The following is a 15,270-nucleotide window of genomic DNA, read 5'->3' on the forward strand; positions in this document are numbered from 1 at the left end:
AGGAGCCTGGTGGGCTGCAGTCCATGGGGTTGCTAAGAGTCAGACACGACTGAGCGACTTCACTCACTAAGTAGTTAGAGTAGGAAAAAGGAGTCCAAAATAGCAATGACTACTCAACAGGAGATTAAATATAACTGATAACATACATATTATCTCACATTATTTTTTGGTTACCTATTATTGTGCTTTGGAAGCTGAGTACAAAAAAAGCCAATAATGTGATTGAGAGCTAAAATAGTTTAATAAATATTTGAGTCAACTTAAAAATAGACTTACAAATATTTAAAGATGTTCTTCTTATCCTAAATATATGTAATCCCTATGGTCAACCTCTAGATAACAAAGAGATTTGTGTGGACAGGGATGGTATACTGATCATCTTTGTATTCCCAGAATTAGCCAGTTCTGTTTGCATAATAGACATTCAGTATGTGTGCGGTCAGCTGAGTTGAAAAGCCACTTTCCCATGTGCACATATTGATGCATAACGATGCCTTTAAAACATGAGATAGTTCAGAAACAAATTTAAACTTAGTCTGTATGCTTTATGGCTATAGCTTTTGCTTTTTTGTTTTTTCTTTTTTAATATTTTACAGTTTTTTACATGAAAAGTTTGAGGATTTAAATTTAAATCTTTGTTTACTCCATGGCTATTCCTCAAAATCAGACTTAACTGTTAAACTTTTAGCAGTGTGTGCTCTGCTTCCTGAGAAGTTTGTAAAGAATGGATATTCTAAGGCCATCCAAATTCCATTAAGTTAAGGAAAGGCCCAGAAATCTGCCTTTGAGTCAGTGCCCCCAGGTTATTATTTCACTGTTAAATAAACACTGTTAGAGGATTAGAAATGTCAGCTCCCTAAGATGGGGATCTAAGTATTCTCTTGACATGGCTCTTAGTCATAGCAACTAACATCTGTGTGGAGCTGTAGGACAGTTTACTACAATTTAAATACATTATCCATAGATGAGAGATTTTTCATTAATAGCAAAGACATCTTTCTTTCGTCTTTTCAGGTTAATCATAGTTAATATTCTACAACCATAAGAAATAGGAATCTATTAGTAAGTAATCTATATCAGAAAGTGATATAAGAATCATATGGTAATAAGCAAGCCTCAAAATAAATAAATAAATAAATAAATAAATAAGCTCTTCCTAGTATTTTGTGAATTAGAAAGTGACTGAACTGCTATTAGTTAAATAAAATCTTGTTTTCAGAGCCCTGAACTTCATTAACACATTAACTGAGGGTCTACAAAGTTTATAGCCTTTCTTCTTCACTAGGAGGCACTTTGAATTTGCCTACAATTCTCCAGGGGTGTAAAGTTGAGTTATGCATAATTTGCATGCTTGTCTTGGGATATTTGAATCTCACTCTCTAGCAAATTTAGATAATTCATTTTAACAGTAGGGAGACAAGGCTTCTCTTCGTTTTTTTTTTTTTTTTTTAATACAGCTATTTCTATCAAGCTAAGATATAGATGAAAGAACTTGGTAAAACCTTTACTCTGTTGAAGTTTCATGGCAGATTTTTCTTTTGTTTTATCACTGAAAAGTGAGCAGAATTCATATATTTCTCTATGTTCTCTTTATACAAACATACAAAGTTGTTCTGACCCATTCTATCTACTAGTTTGGTTATATTTCACAATCTCAGTATATTTGTTATAAGTAATTATAAAGGTTTCAGCAAATCCTCTGAAATTTCTTAAATGAATAGCAACAACAATACATAGCAAATGCTTGGAATCTTTGGATTTATTAGATCAGAATCTCTGAAGAAACTTTCTCTTACAACAAGCTTGCCAACCTATCCAATAAACTAGATATCTAAATAAAATTTTCTTTTAAGTATATTTAAATTTTAAGGAATACTATTGAAACTGTAAAAATGTGTTTTGGGAGGCTCCAATTCTTTATGTTTCAGGGCAGAAAGAATTAAGCAAGAGGATTCTCAATAAGATGCAAGAATTGGGCTCTTGTGAGGTTTATAAGCAGGTGGGCAAGAGGATGTTGCACTGAGAACTTAGTGGGCTACTGTTTTATAATCAAAGGAGAGGTGAGGAGGGAGAAAAGACCACCTTCTTCCTCATTCTTGAGTAGACATCAAGCTTCCAACATCAGCTCCTCCTCCACATCAGGCAAGGGAGGGAGTTTTCTTGTTCCTACATGGTCAAATGGAGACTGTCATGGCACAGTGGAAATGAGCAAAAAGGGGGTAACATACTAAAATATAGTAAATTGTCTCAGGTTTCAGTGTAATGTCATCTTTTCCTTATATTTTTGTTTTTAGTGTGTGCATAAGAGCTGGTCCCAGGATTCCTTAACTTACTGATCTTACTGAGCAGGGTGTGGGTTTCACTCCACTATTGTTTTATTCTTTTGGACCATGTCTCATGCTTGCATTGTATGGTTTTGTTGCTAAGCAAGCCTGCTTGATTTTGTAGTTAAGCAAATCTATTTTCCTGAGTGATCATTAGGTTACAGGATTTTCTTTCTTTTTCTTCTTTTTTTTTTTTAACTTAAAATTCCCTAGTGGAATTAACTATTTAATCATCTATCTGGTCCCTTTCCTCTGTCCCAATCACTTTTATTTGTAGACATGTATATTTCTCAAAAAACAAAAATAAGATAAAGCAAAATAAACTTATTTTGAAATGTGGGTATATTAAGTAAATTTTGACTGTTCTAGCTAATAAGGTTGTAGTTTAGTAAAATATTAATTTGTCCTACTCATCTTAGTGAAATAGACATATATCTACCTTGAAGTAAGATCATACGTGGTATCTTTCTCTTATTCATTAAAAACAAAAAAAACTGTTCATATGCTCTTAATAGCTGTCACTTTTGCTTTCTTTCATCTCATAGATCTGTACTTAAAAATTGCTCTTAAAAACTTGTTATACTTATGTATTTTAAAATTAGTCTAATTTTTTGGCCTCAAATGTGTTATTAAATCATATATGAATTAATCTATTTATAGAGAAAAAGTTTACAGAGAATATAATTTAATTTTTTATAAACAAAATTATTATCCAATTAAGCATTTTATTCTTCAGAGAATTAATGAATACAATGCTGGCATGGTAATAGAAGAAGGAATTAAAATTTGTTACTTTTTCAATGTTATCCTAATAATTGTTTTCATCATGCCTTTGACTCTACTTTTGATTTTCTGTCTTACACGTTTGTGTGGTTTTACATATGAACACAATCATAGAAATCAGAGAAAACCGGAGATAAGTTCAGACTTGATATTAATTAGTTTCATTTTGAGCTATTTATTTAATTTCTCTGGGACTCATTTCTCTCTTCTATACAGTAGGAAAAATAATAATACATTTCTTACAGCATAGTGATAAAGTAGTTAGAATTTGACAGATACTAAATAAATTTTAGCTCTAAGATTACATTTTTAATTGATTTTCAGTATGGCAAGATTTGGAGAAGGCAATGGCACCCTACTCCAGCACTCTTGCCTGGAAAATCCCATGGACAGAGGAGCCTGGTAGGCTGCAGTCCATGGGGTCGCTAGGAGTGGGACACGACTGAGCGACTTCCCTTTCACTTTCCACTTTCATGCATTGGAGAAGGAGGTGGCAACCCACTCCAGTATTCTTGCCTGGAGGATCCCAGAGATCACGGAGCCTGGTGGGCTGCCGTCTATGGGGTCGCACAGAGTCAGACACGACTGAAGCGACTTAGCATGGCAAGATTATACCTAATTTAAAGTGATGATTATAAAGCCTATGTTTTATCCATTTGATTTCAATTTTCCTGTTAATAATCTCTAACAATGAATATTTTTCTCAAATGACACTAAGATAAGTTGCCATCATATTCTTTTTCCTTTATATTGTTATTCTCAGCCATCAAGATGGCCAGGAAGTGTCGCTGATTATCACACCTATTCTGTTTATTCTTATACTTCTTCCACCCTCCTAGAGAAGTGTTTAGATCTGTGTCTCCCCTAGAGTTACTCTCCCACACACAAACACACACACATCAATCTGCCTATCCATGTAGGACTCTGTCTACATGGATACATGACTTATTCTTCATATTTCAGTGCTCCTCAGAATGTGTTTGAATGATACATAAACTTAGACAGAATAAGATATACATTGATGGTATTTGGTATCCTTTGTACTGTGAAAGAAAAGAAAAATATGCTAGTATTTACTACAGATTATTTTTTGGAAATATAAATACATCACTCTTTTTTTCCCTATAGACACCTATGAAAGAGACCTATATTCCTTGGTACAATTTAATTTAAATAAGGTATGTATTCATTACGGATCATTTATATGCAATTGTGTTAAATAATATGTGAAGTTTTATGCCATGTTTTGTATTTACATACTATATATGTTATATAATATACCTCTTTTAAATATATGAATAAACAATCTGTATACTTTGAAATATTGATATAGTTTGGTTAACAAATATATGCTTTTTAAATATTTAATGGGACTTCCCTGGTGGCTCAGTGGTAAAGAATCCACCTGCCAATGGTTCAATACCTGGGTTGGGAAGATTCCCCTGGAGGAGGGCATGGCAACCCACTCCAGTATTCTTGCCTGGGAAATCACATGGACAGAGGAGCTTGGCAGGCTAAAGTCCATAAGGTCGCAAAGAGTTGGACATGACTTACCAACTAAACAACAACAACAAAAGATTTAATTGCTCTTGCTAGATGAAAGGTTCAAATGATTTCTTTTTCTTTGTCTTCATAGACCATCTTGACGAGCACTATACTGAAAAATGGTTACATAAACAGAAATGAAATGAGGCTTGGATATATCCACATATGGGGGAAAGAAAAGATGCGTGTTAGTGAGGTTACTCTCACACACAACGGAAATAAAGAGTCTGTTAATTTTACTGAAGACCCAAACCTGGAGGTAATTGACAGAAGAAAATGTTTCTTTTTAAAAGGAACTATTCAAAATACCTGTGTGAACCTCTTACATTTCTTAGATCTAAACAAACAAACAAACAAACAAACAAAAAAACACAACCTATTACTGTCCTTATTTATTTATTTTCATTAAACTTTCATACATATTTCTGTACTATTATCCTTGGTAACTTGTCATAGAAATCAACCTAGTGGAATCTATTTTATAATTGTTCTGACATAATCAAAGCAAAATTAACATTAAGCCTCTAAATTATTTTCATCCCTTTATGATAAAGTGCCTCAAAACCTAATAGTTTTCTAAAACAAAATGCTCACATTTGAACATTTAATATGTCTTGGATAAATTATACTTGAAAGCCCTTTCAAAATGAATAGAATTATCAATTAACATCTATGAATAATATGGCATACAGTACAAGGATATGAATCAAACATTAAATAAGGACTCAGGATTCTTATGTTAAAGTCCCTTTGCTGCTAGTAATGAGCTTTTTATTTTGATTAAATAATTTTAGTGCTTCTTTTTCTTTCCTATTAAATAAGAATATGCAAGTAAACAATCTCTTAAACTCTTTCTCATCCTAAATTCTACAAAAATAGATTTTAAAGAACATATATTTTAGAATCCATGAACTGTTTTGTTTGATCCAAGTTCAAGGCTACATCTAAACTGCTAAAACGTTAAGTGTATGTACACATACCTGTTTTGTGTTTAAAGCTGAATGAAAACAACTGGCTTTTTAATCAACTGACCACTTCAGTGAACATAATTTACAAAACAGCTAGTTGTTTGGCTGACTACAACTGAAAAAGAAAATATTTGTGTCTTGGACACAATTTTAGGTTTTCATAATTTTACAAGTTGTGAGAGTTGAACAGCACCTGAAAAGTCATTTCATTCTGTTGAAATTTAGCATCTATCCTATTATTACTGCTATTCTATAGGCAATCAGAATTTCCCCTTTCATATATATCTGAGTCTTAATTACTACCTTGACATTAAATTTCTTTAAACTCTATAGAGTTTGAGAAATTAGAGTTTTATGTATTTTGTGTCCCTCTATGGTAGAATAGAAGTTGATAACTTAGCACCTCACCCTCATTTTTTCTTCTTAAATTTTTACTGGTTTATAAAATTCTATAGTATGGGAATCAGTGGTTTAGTCCAGCAGTCTTATATGACAGTCTAGGAAACTGGGCTTGAAAGGGAAAATTAATTCCCCAAGAATAAACAGTCAATAATTATCCATCATAGTCAGAAATCAGTTTTTCTTTTAATAACCCAGTTTTCAATGAGATTAAAGAATGATGGTTTCCCTTATTTATTTTCTTGTTCTTTCTTGTTCTTGTTCATTGTTCTACAATGGTGAAAAATAAAGCTCACAACTTTTACTGTAAAACTAAATACAGTCAGTTAAGCAATGTCAAATAAGGTATTTTAACATATGAAGTATTATTTCAAGTTAATTTTGACCAAATACTTGGCATTAAAAAAAATCACTATTTATAAAGAAAAGTTCATTCCACTGCTTTCAAATATTCACAAAGAATTTTAAATATTAAGAATATTTTTTTAATATTTTATAATCTCAATGATTCTAAAAGAAGATGTTAAGTTTACCAAAAAATGGAGCAATCCCTTCTAAGTACATTTAAATAAAACAAATATTTATGAACACCTTCTGTTTTATAAGGTTTTATAGATATATGGGAAAAGGAAGGAGTGATCAATTTCTTTCTCTATCTTGGTGACCCTTGCCCATGGGTGTAGGAATAACATACAAAAGATGATTTAATTGCTGTATCAGTGCAATTTTAAAAATATTTACCTAGCAACGATTACGCCTAGTTGCCATCTATGCAGCTATTAAGAGCTATGAGATGCATGGGTTTGTTCTTCATGTTTGAAATAAAAGAATTTTCTTAGGTTTTTGTATAAGATGGATCAGTTTCAAATCTAGCTGTTAGATACTAAGAACATTATTTACCTGTTATGTTTTAAACTCTTCTACTATAATGTGTGGGAAATTCTAAGGTGCTCTAATAAAGAATAAATTGTATAATGTCCCTACGTGCATACTTGGTATTTGGTTAGCAGTAAAGGAATGCTCATAATCTTCTTCTTCTCTTACATATTTGATGATTGAATCCAACTTTCTGAGCTAAAGGCACTGAGAGTCATGTGAGTGTATCAGAGCAATGGAAAAGTCTAGTGAATTCATTATATTACAGATGATTATTTAAGTACAGCTGCTTCATTAGTCACCTCCCTACTTAGTCCCTATATGGTCTGATAGAGATTCTCTCCAGTGAAAGGAAGTAACATACATGCAATGAAATCATTGGCAATAAATTCAGCATAAAGCCCTTTGAGACCGATGCAAAAGGAAGCATATTACTAAAATCTAAATTCTGTGTGTAGATGACTGGATAATATTTGAGGGCAGAAAGCATAAAGGTATATGTAATGCAATTATAATTGAGTATTTATGAGTCATAGAGAAAGAGAAAAGTTGTAGAAATAACCGGTAAATAGTTTCTGATTGTGTTTTGACAGCTATTCGCCCTCTTTGAGACTTATTTTCATCATCTGTATAATGGGTGGTTGGGCTGGAAGTACTACTGAAATGGTTGCAAACTCTCTGAAGTAAAAATTCATCAAAATAGGAAAGAAAAACAAGCTATAATGTGTTTACTTATAAAGTATTTATTTATGGAATTAGTTTTTGTTGAAAAAAACCCACAGTTCTGATTAAACAATTAATTACCATTTTTTTTTTTTTTTCTTTTTTAAGATATTAGACATTGATCTAACAGGGAATAATGTTACGCTAGATGAACCAATAGAAATCAACTGGTCATGAAGATCACCATCAGTCCGAGTTGTCAAAGAGAAATTAACACCTGGATTTAAGCTTCATCACCATACTTACAGTTTACCCTCTTCACTTGTTTCTTATATTGTGTAAAATATGATTTTAATAACATCTATCTAAAGTTATTGCAGAGTGTTCATCAATATTAATATTAATTATATACTATTAACATGGCCTAGATTCAATTTTTAAATATATTTAGTAGAATTTAATGGTTCTAGTTGCTTTTACTAAGTATCAGCTGAAACTGTAATCTAATTACTAAATACATGTGTGTGTAACTAAGATATAGTTAAAACAGGTGATTTTTAAATTAAGCAAAAATTTTGTAATTTTATATGACATTTTCTTCAATGTTTAGTAGATTTAAGTTACGCACCACCAATTGTCATCAGATTTAATTATTTCTTATTCTGTACATTTAATTAGAAAACAAAAAATAAAATGTATTTAAATATAAATAATGTACATTTTTCTTTATTTTCCAAAAGGAAATTGTCTTAGTTTGGGTTGCTGTAAGAATTTACCATAGATTGTGTGGCTTAAACAATAAAAATGTATTTCTCACAGTTCTAGGAAGTTTGAGATCAAGGCACCAGCAGATCTGGTGTCTGGTGAGGGCCCTCTTTCTGCTTTGCAGACAGTCAGTTTCTCCTTGTGTCCCCACATAGCAGAAAGCAAAGAGAAAAGATCTGAGCTCTCTGACATCTCTTCTTATAGGACACTGTTTCCATTCATGAGGGCTCCACCCATATGACTGTATATGTCCCAAAGTTGTCATCTCTAGATACCAATTTGTCAGAAATTAGGGGTTCAACATATGAATTTGGGGAAGGCGGACACAAGCTTCAGGCCAGGGCAGAAATCCAGATTTCTTCCTCTAGCTTTCCTTTATGGATAGGAGAAAAAAACATTATTTCTATTTATTTAATTAGCTGAATAAATTACCTTAGCTCATTCATTCTGGTTGAATGACTAAGTCATGATTTAAAATAATATTCATTGGTATTTTTTTTCCTTTCTTTTTTTAAATTTTTTTAAAATTTTATTTTATTTTTAAACTTTACAATATTGTACTGGTTTTGCCAAATATCGAAATGAATCCGCCACAGGTATACATGTGTTCCCCATCCTGAACCCTCCTCCCTCCTCCCTCCCCATACCATCCCTCTGGGCCACTATGGAGAACAGTGTGGAGATTCCTTAAAAAACTGGAAATAGAACTGCCTTATGATCCAGCAATCCCACTGCTGGGCATACACACTGAGGAAACCAGAAGGGAAAGAGACACGTGTACCCCACTGTTCATCGCAGCACTGTTTATAATAGCCAGGACATGGAAGCAACCTAGATGTCCATCAGCAGATGAATGGATAAGAAAGCAGTGGTACATATACACAAGGGAGTATTACTCAGCCATTAAAAAGAATTCATGTGAATCAGTTCTAATGAGATGGATGAAACTGGAGCCTGTTATACAGAGTGAAGTAAGCCAGAAAGAAAAACACCAATACAGTATACTAACACATATATATGGAATTTAGAAAGATGGTAACAATAACCCTGTATACGAGACAGCAAAAGAGACACTGATGTATAGAAGTCTTATGGACTCTGTGGGAGAGGGAGAGGGTGGGAAGATTTGGGAGAATGGCATTGAAACATATATACTATCATGTATGAAACGAGTTGCCAGTCCAGGTTCGATGCACAATACTGGATGCTTGGGGCTGGTGCACTGGGACAATCATTGGTATTTTTTAACATTTAAGTTTCTTTGAATCTACTCAACCAACTAATATCTGGAACAATATATAATTTTTCCTAATTAAAAAAATTTGAATGTTGTTATAATTGAAATATTCAAGAGAATTCATAACTCAGAAGAGCTCAGTCACATTCTCAGTTGTGCTAACTCTTTGCAACCCCATGGATGGTGGCCCACCAGGCTCCTCTGTCCATGGAATTTTTCAGTCAGTACTAGAGTGGGTTGCCATTTCCTACTCCAGGAGATCTTCCCGACCCAGGAATTGAATCCACATCTCTTGTGTCTCCTGCATTGGCAGGTGGATTCTTTACCACTGAGCCACTAAGGAAGCCCCCATGTTACACTTGATCTTAGCCAAAAGGCTCAGAATACAAGGATGCCATAATGATAATGATGGCTATAATCCAAAACACAAGAAATATGTGTTGGAGAGGATGTTTATAAAAGGAAACTTTGATAGACTGTTGGTTGGTGGGTGATAAATTAGAAAAAAGTACATACATATGATTTTGAATAAATGTAAAGAAAGTGGCTTTTTTATCACATAGATTTGGGAAAGTCATTCTAGATGAGAAGAAATACAAGATTAAGGGAGGAGCAAGCTAACTGGCACCAAGATCTCTGCAGGGAACAAAATATACTTATATACTTAGTCTAACTGAAGTTAATATTTTTATTAACTTACATCAAAGGTATGAGAGCAACTGCACATTACATACAGAGGACGCTCCCTAGGAGATCTTCTGGTTCAACTAGGTAGGAAATGTTGAGACATTTTTTGAGCAGTTGAAAGACTGCAGAGGAGATTGTGGTGTTTTTATCTTTTGTCATTACAAATTTTGTCAATACAAGTTTCAAAATTGATACAGTTTGCATAAATTAAGGGAAATGAAATATTATGTTACTACCCTATATATGTTTTACTTTTCCAGATAGTAACTCTTAGACTCCAGAGCTTGAATGTAGTCACAAACTTATCGAAAAACAAATCTCACAGTGTCTCTTGAGAGCAAGTATTGTATCTTATGGTTACTGAGTACTACAGATTGCGGTTGTCCAAAAGACATATTTTTCTCTTCTCAAAATTTAAATATTTCTCTTCTTATAATTTATTTAATTGAAATTGTTGGAGATATTATTTGAAGTTTATTCTTTCGTAAAATTCGTTTTCTTCTGCTTCTTGTCTATTTGTATAGCTCCTCGTTATATTTTTATGTATTTCAGTAATTCTGGACATTATCTGAATAGTTGGATGTAAATTTGTTTCTTTTTAAACTTGACATATCATATAGGCCATGAAATTATCAGCCATTTCATCAAATAATTATTTTCTTTATTACCCAGGTCTTCCACATTTTGTTCCTGATGTATGTTACTACCATATCTGACTAAGCTTTTTCTATTTCAATATATATATTTCATTTCTTAATGTCATTTTAGTAAACATTTTCAAGATCTTTGATATAATTTTGTGTTTACTATTGACATGAAAATTGCTTCACTTTTTAAATGAATACTAATAATATGTAGTGACCACATGTAATTTTATTTTAAAATGAGATTACATGAAATAGGTTAATTGGAAAAAAAACAAATCTATTACTTTATTTTAGTCCTTTTATCACTGTGGACTTTATAACATCACCAACTAGTATTTCATTTCTCAACACTGAGTTTGGGAAAAAATTATAGCTCATGTAGGTGAAATCCTTACTTGAAATATCTGATACATCATGATATAATATTCAAAGAAGTCACAGTGTATGAATTGAGAAAAATAATTATCTAGAAGTACAATAAGATTAAATAGCATTGAATCAAAACATTTACTCTTAAATTTCATCTGATGTGATAGTTTAAATGTGAAAGCTATTATCAATACACAGATGTTATAGTAAGATAAATTTTAAGAATTTCGAAGTAAGATGTCTCCAAAATCAACATGCAATGGTTCAGAGCAGAAATATGTAAATTAACTTTAGAGGCATTCCATATCCCTCAAAGGCTCCCTACATCCTTTGCCCTTCACAGGTATTTACTCCTCTACCTCCTACTCATTCTCTGGGCCATTTCAGCTTCACAGTCAGTAAATGACCAGATCCTTCCACTGCTCAGAATATTCCCTCAGCACATTTTGCTATCCTTAGTGGAAGCTTGACTTCCCCCTTGGCACTGCTTCTGTAGCGCTTTATTGCTTCAACCTTCAGCAATCTGAGCCTCTAGACCAGATCTCCATGTGGGCTTCACACCTGTGTATGCAACTCTTTTCAGTAGTTTTTTGGACATCTCACAAGCCCCGCAAACATGAACTTTTCATATCTGAATTCACGATCTTCCCCAACTTTGCAACTCCACTTTAATTGCCAAACTAGCTCTTCATCCATTCCTTTTCACTTCAGAAAATGGCCCCACCATTCACCCAGTATTTCATATCAAAATTAGGAGGTCATCTTTGACAGTGATTTCTTCTTTATACCCCAGGAATAATATGTCCCCAAATTCTGTAGATTCTAGGTCCTAAATTTTTCTTTCAACTCTTTATCTCTCTAGCTCCTGACATAGTACAAGTCATTTTTATGGCTCATCTGGAATGCCAGAATAGGCCATTAATTACTGTATCTTCCTCAGTTTCCTCAATTATTGCCCCCCCCCCATTCTCTTTACAAAAGCCAACATGTTTAATAAAAACAACTACAATTACATTGCCTTCATGCTTACTCATCAATGGCTTCCCTTTTCTCTTAGGGTGAAAATAAAGCCATCACATGAGCCTTCCTGATATGGTATAGTTCTGGTTCTCCATATTCACCTGGTGTCACACTGTCCTTCACTTTCCCTACTTCAGTTATACTTATCTTCTTTGTGTTTCTAGAAATGCTATGCTTCTTCCAACTTGAGTCATTTGAACCTACTCTTCTATGGGACACTCCCCCCACCTTCCCCCCCACACACACCATGGGGCACGGCATGCAGTATCTCCATGGAGTAAGAAATGACAACCCAGTCGAGTATTCATACCACTAAAAATTCCATGGACTGAGGAGTCTGGCACGCTATAGTCTATGGGGACACAAAGAGTCGGACATGACTGAGGGACAACATGGGTGGGCATGCAATATTTCAGTTCCCTGGCCAGGGAACAAACCCAAGCCCCCTACAGTAGAGTCTTAACCACTGGACCACCAAGGAAGTCCTTCTATGGACACTTATTGTTCTCTATGTGTAATAGCACATCTGATTCCCTCACTTCCTTTAGGTGCTTGAAAGTGGTTGCCTTCTCAATGAGGTCATCCCTGACCAGACTGCTGTACTTCCTACCCCCCTTCAATGGTTCATCTTTAGCACTTTTTACCATAAAAGACACTATAATGTTTATTCGTGTATTTGTCTACCTGCTTGTCTACCTGCCCCCAGAATGTGAGCTCTTTGATGCCCAACTCTTAGAAAAGCACCTGCCAATGAATAGATAATAAATATTTTTGGAGAAATTAATTCACCTTCTTTAACTCTCCTGACAACACAACATTTATATAATTGTCTCTATTTTTTTTTTTTTTTAATGAGAAATCTGATTGTTAAGGTCAGCCAGCATGAAAGTAGCAGAACAGTGATTTGAATCTCAGCTATTTTAGCTGCAAGGTGTTCTGGTTTGATACTCTTGCATGCATTTGCTTGAATCAGGAGTGGCAGATAAAAAGGTGTTTCCTCCAAAAGAATGTTTACTATTTTCCATAGATTCATTATTTCTATGTTAAATGATGCCTATTAGGAGGAAACAGAAATCAGTATTATTTACCTTGGCACTAATGGATTTCTGCATATAATTAGACATATCTGTGGTAAAATTTAGCTGACCCAAGGAGCATTCTCACCCTCTGAAACATCAAAACACAGAAAACATTTGCATTTGCATGCTGAAAATATGGATATTTCCTTTTTCAGTTCAACACATTCTAATAGGTGTAAATTGGTTTAAAACAGAATTCAGAAATGTGTTTTATCTCTTCAAATACTGTTAATTTTTAAAATAGACATTTTCATAATATAAACACAAATTTCCTTGATAGGAACAATGTTATGAAATGAAAAATTTGGAAACTGCCTTTATATACAATATTTACAATATCGAAGTTCCCACAAAATACTGCCACAGCTATCATCACAACAATTACCATAGCAAATACATTTTTGGGGGGTGGGGGGGCGGAAACTTGGCATATTTGCTCAAAGAAGACCATAGTAATCAGATAGAGGAAAACAATAGAATGAGAAAGACTAGAGATCTCTTCAAGAAAATTAGAGATACCAAGGGAACATTTCATTCAACTGCTGCTACTATTGCTAAGTCGTTTCAGTCGTGTCTGACCCTGTGTGACCCCATAGATGGCAGCCCACCAGGTGCCCCCATCCCTGGGATTCTCCAGGCAAGAACACTGCAGTGGGTTGCCATTTCCTTCTCCAGTGCATGAAAGTGAAAGGTGAAAGTGAAGTCACTCAGTCGTGTCCAACTTAGCGGCCCCATGGACTGCAGCCTACCAGGCTCCTCCATCCATGGGATTTAGGACAGAAATGGTATGGACCTAACAGAAGCAGAAGATATTAAGAAGAGGTGGCAAGAATACGCAGAAGAACTGTAAAAAAAAGATCTTCCTGACCCAGATAATAATGATGGTGTGATTACTTACACTCACCTAGAGGCAGACATCCTGGATTGTGGAGTCAAGTGGACCTTAAAAAGCATCACTACGAACAAAGCTAGTGGAGGTGATGGAATACCATCTGAGCTATTTCAAATCCTGAAAGATGATGCTGTGAAAGTGCTGCACTCAATATGCTAGCAAATTTGGAAAACTCAGCAGTGTCCACAGGACTGGAAAAGGTCAGTTTTCATTCCAATCCCAAAGAAAGGCAATGCCAAAGAATGCTCAAACTACTGCACAACTGTACTCACCTCACATGCTAATAAAGTGTTGCTTAAATTTCTATAAACCAGGGTTTAGCAACATGTGAACCATGAACTTCCACATGTTCAAGCTTGTTTTAGAAAAGGCAGAAAACCAGAAATCAAATTGCCAACATCCTCTGGATCACTGAAAAAGCAAAAGAGTTCCAGAAAAACATCTATTTCTGCTTTATTGACTATGCCAGAGCCTTTGACTATGTGGATCAACACAAACTGTGGAAAATTCTTAAAGAGATGGGAATACCAGACCGCCTGACCTGCCTCTTGAGAAACCTGTATGCAGGTCAAGAAGCAGCAGTTAGAACTAGACATGAAACAACAGACTGGTTCCAAATAGGAAAAGGAGTATGTCAAGGCTATATATTGTCACCCTGCTTATTTAACTTATATGCAGAGTACATCATGAGAAATGCTGGGCTGGATGAAGCACAAGCTGGAATCAAGATTGCTGGGAGAAATATCAATAACTTCACATATGCAGATGACATCACCTTTATGGCAGAAAGTGAAGAAGAAGTAAAGAGCCTCATGATGAATGTGAAAAAGGAGAGTGAAAAAGTTGCTCAAATTCAGAAAATGAAGAACATGGCATCCGGTCCCATCACTTCATGGCAAATAGATGGGGAAACAGTGGCTGACTTTATTTTTTGGCCTCCAAAATCACTGCAGGTGGTGATTGCAGCCATGAAATTAAAATATGCTTACTCCTTGGAAGGAAAGTTATGACCAATG

The 15,270-nt window shown here is 34.4% G+C and overlaps 1 protein-coding gene across 4 annotated transcripts in view; it reads left to right on the top strand.

Moving 5' to 3' along the window:
• The window catches only part of SI (sucrase-isomaltase), a 120,538-nt gene extending 112,275 nt beyond the window's left edge, over window positions 1-8,263 (top strand). For 2 of the 4 annotated variants that reach the window (XM_015472667.3, XM_059890012.1), the window contains exons 44-46: window positions 4,236-4,285; window positions 4,744-4,911; window positions 7,727-8,241. In XM_015472667.3, coding sequence (XP_015328153.2) covers window positions 4,236-4,285; window positions 4,744-4,911; window positions 7,727-7,795 — 287 coding nt within the window. In that variant the 3' untranslated portion in view covers window positions 7,796-8,241. Of the gene's footprint in view, window positions 1-4,235; window positions 4,286-4,743; window positions 4,912-7,726 lie in introns of all 4 variants that reach the window. The other 2 variants (XM_005201715.5, NM_001114189.2) reach the window with 2 other exon arrangements.
• The last annotated feature ends 7,007 nt before the right edge of the window (window positions 8,264-15,270 follow it).

The sequence above is a fragment of the Bos taurus genome, chromosome 1 (assembly GCF_002263795.3).
Source record: "Bos taurus isolate L1 Dominette 01449 registration number 42190680 breed Hereford chromosome 1, ARS-UCD2.0, whole genome shotgun sequence".
In the NCBI taxonomy this organism is placed as follows: Eukaryota; Metazoa; Chordata; class Mammalia; order Artiodactyla; family Bovidae; genus Bos; species Bos taurus.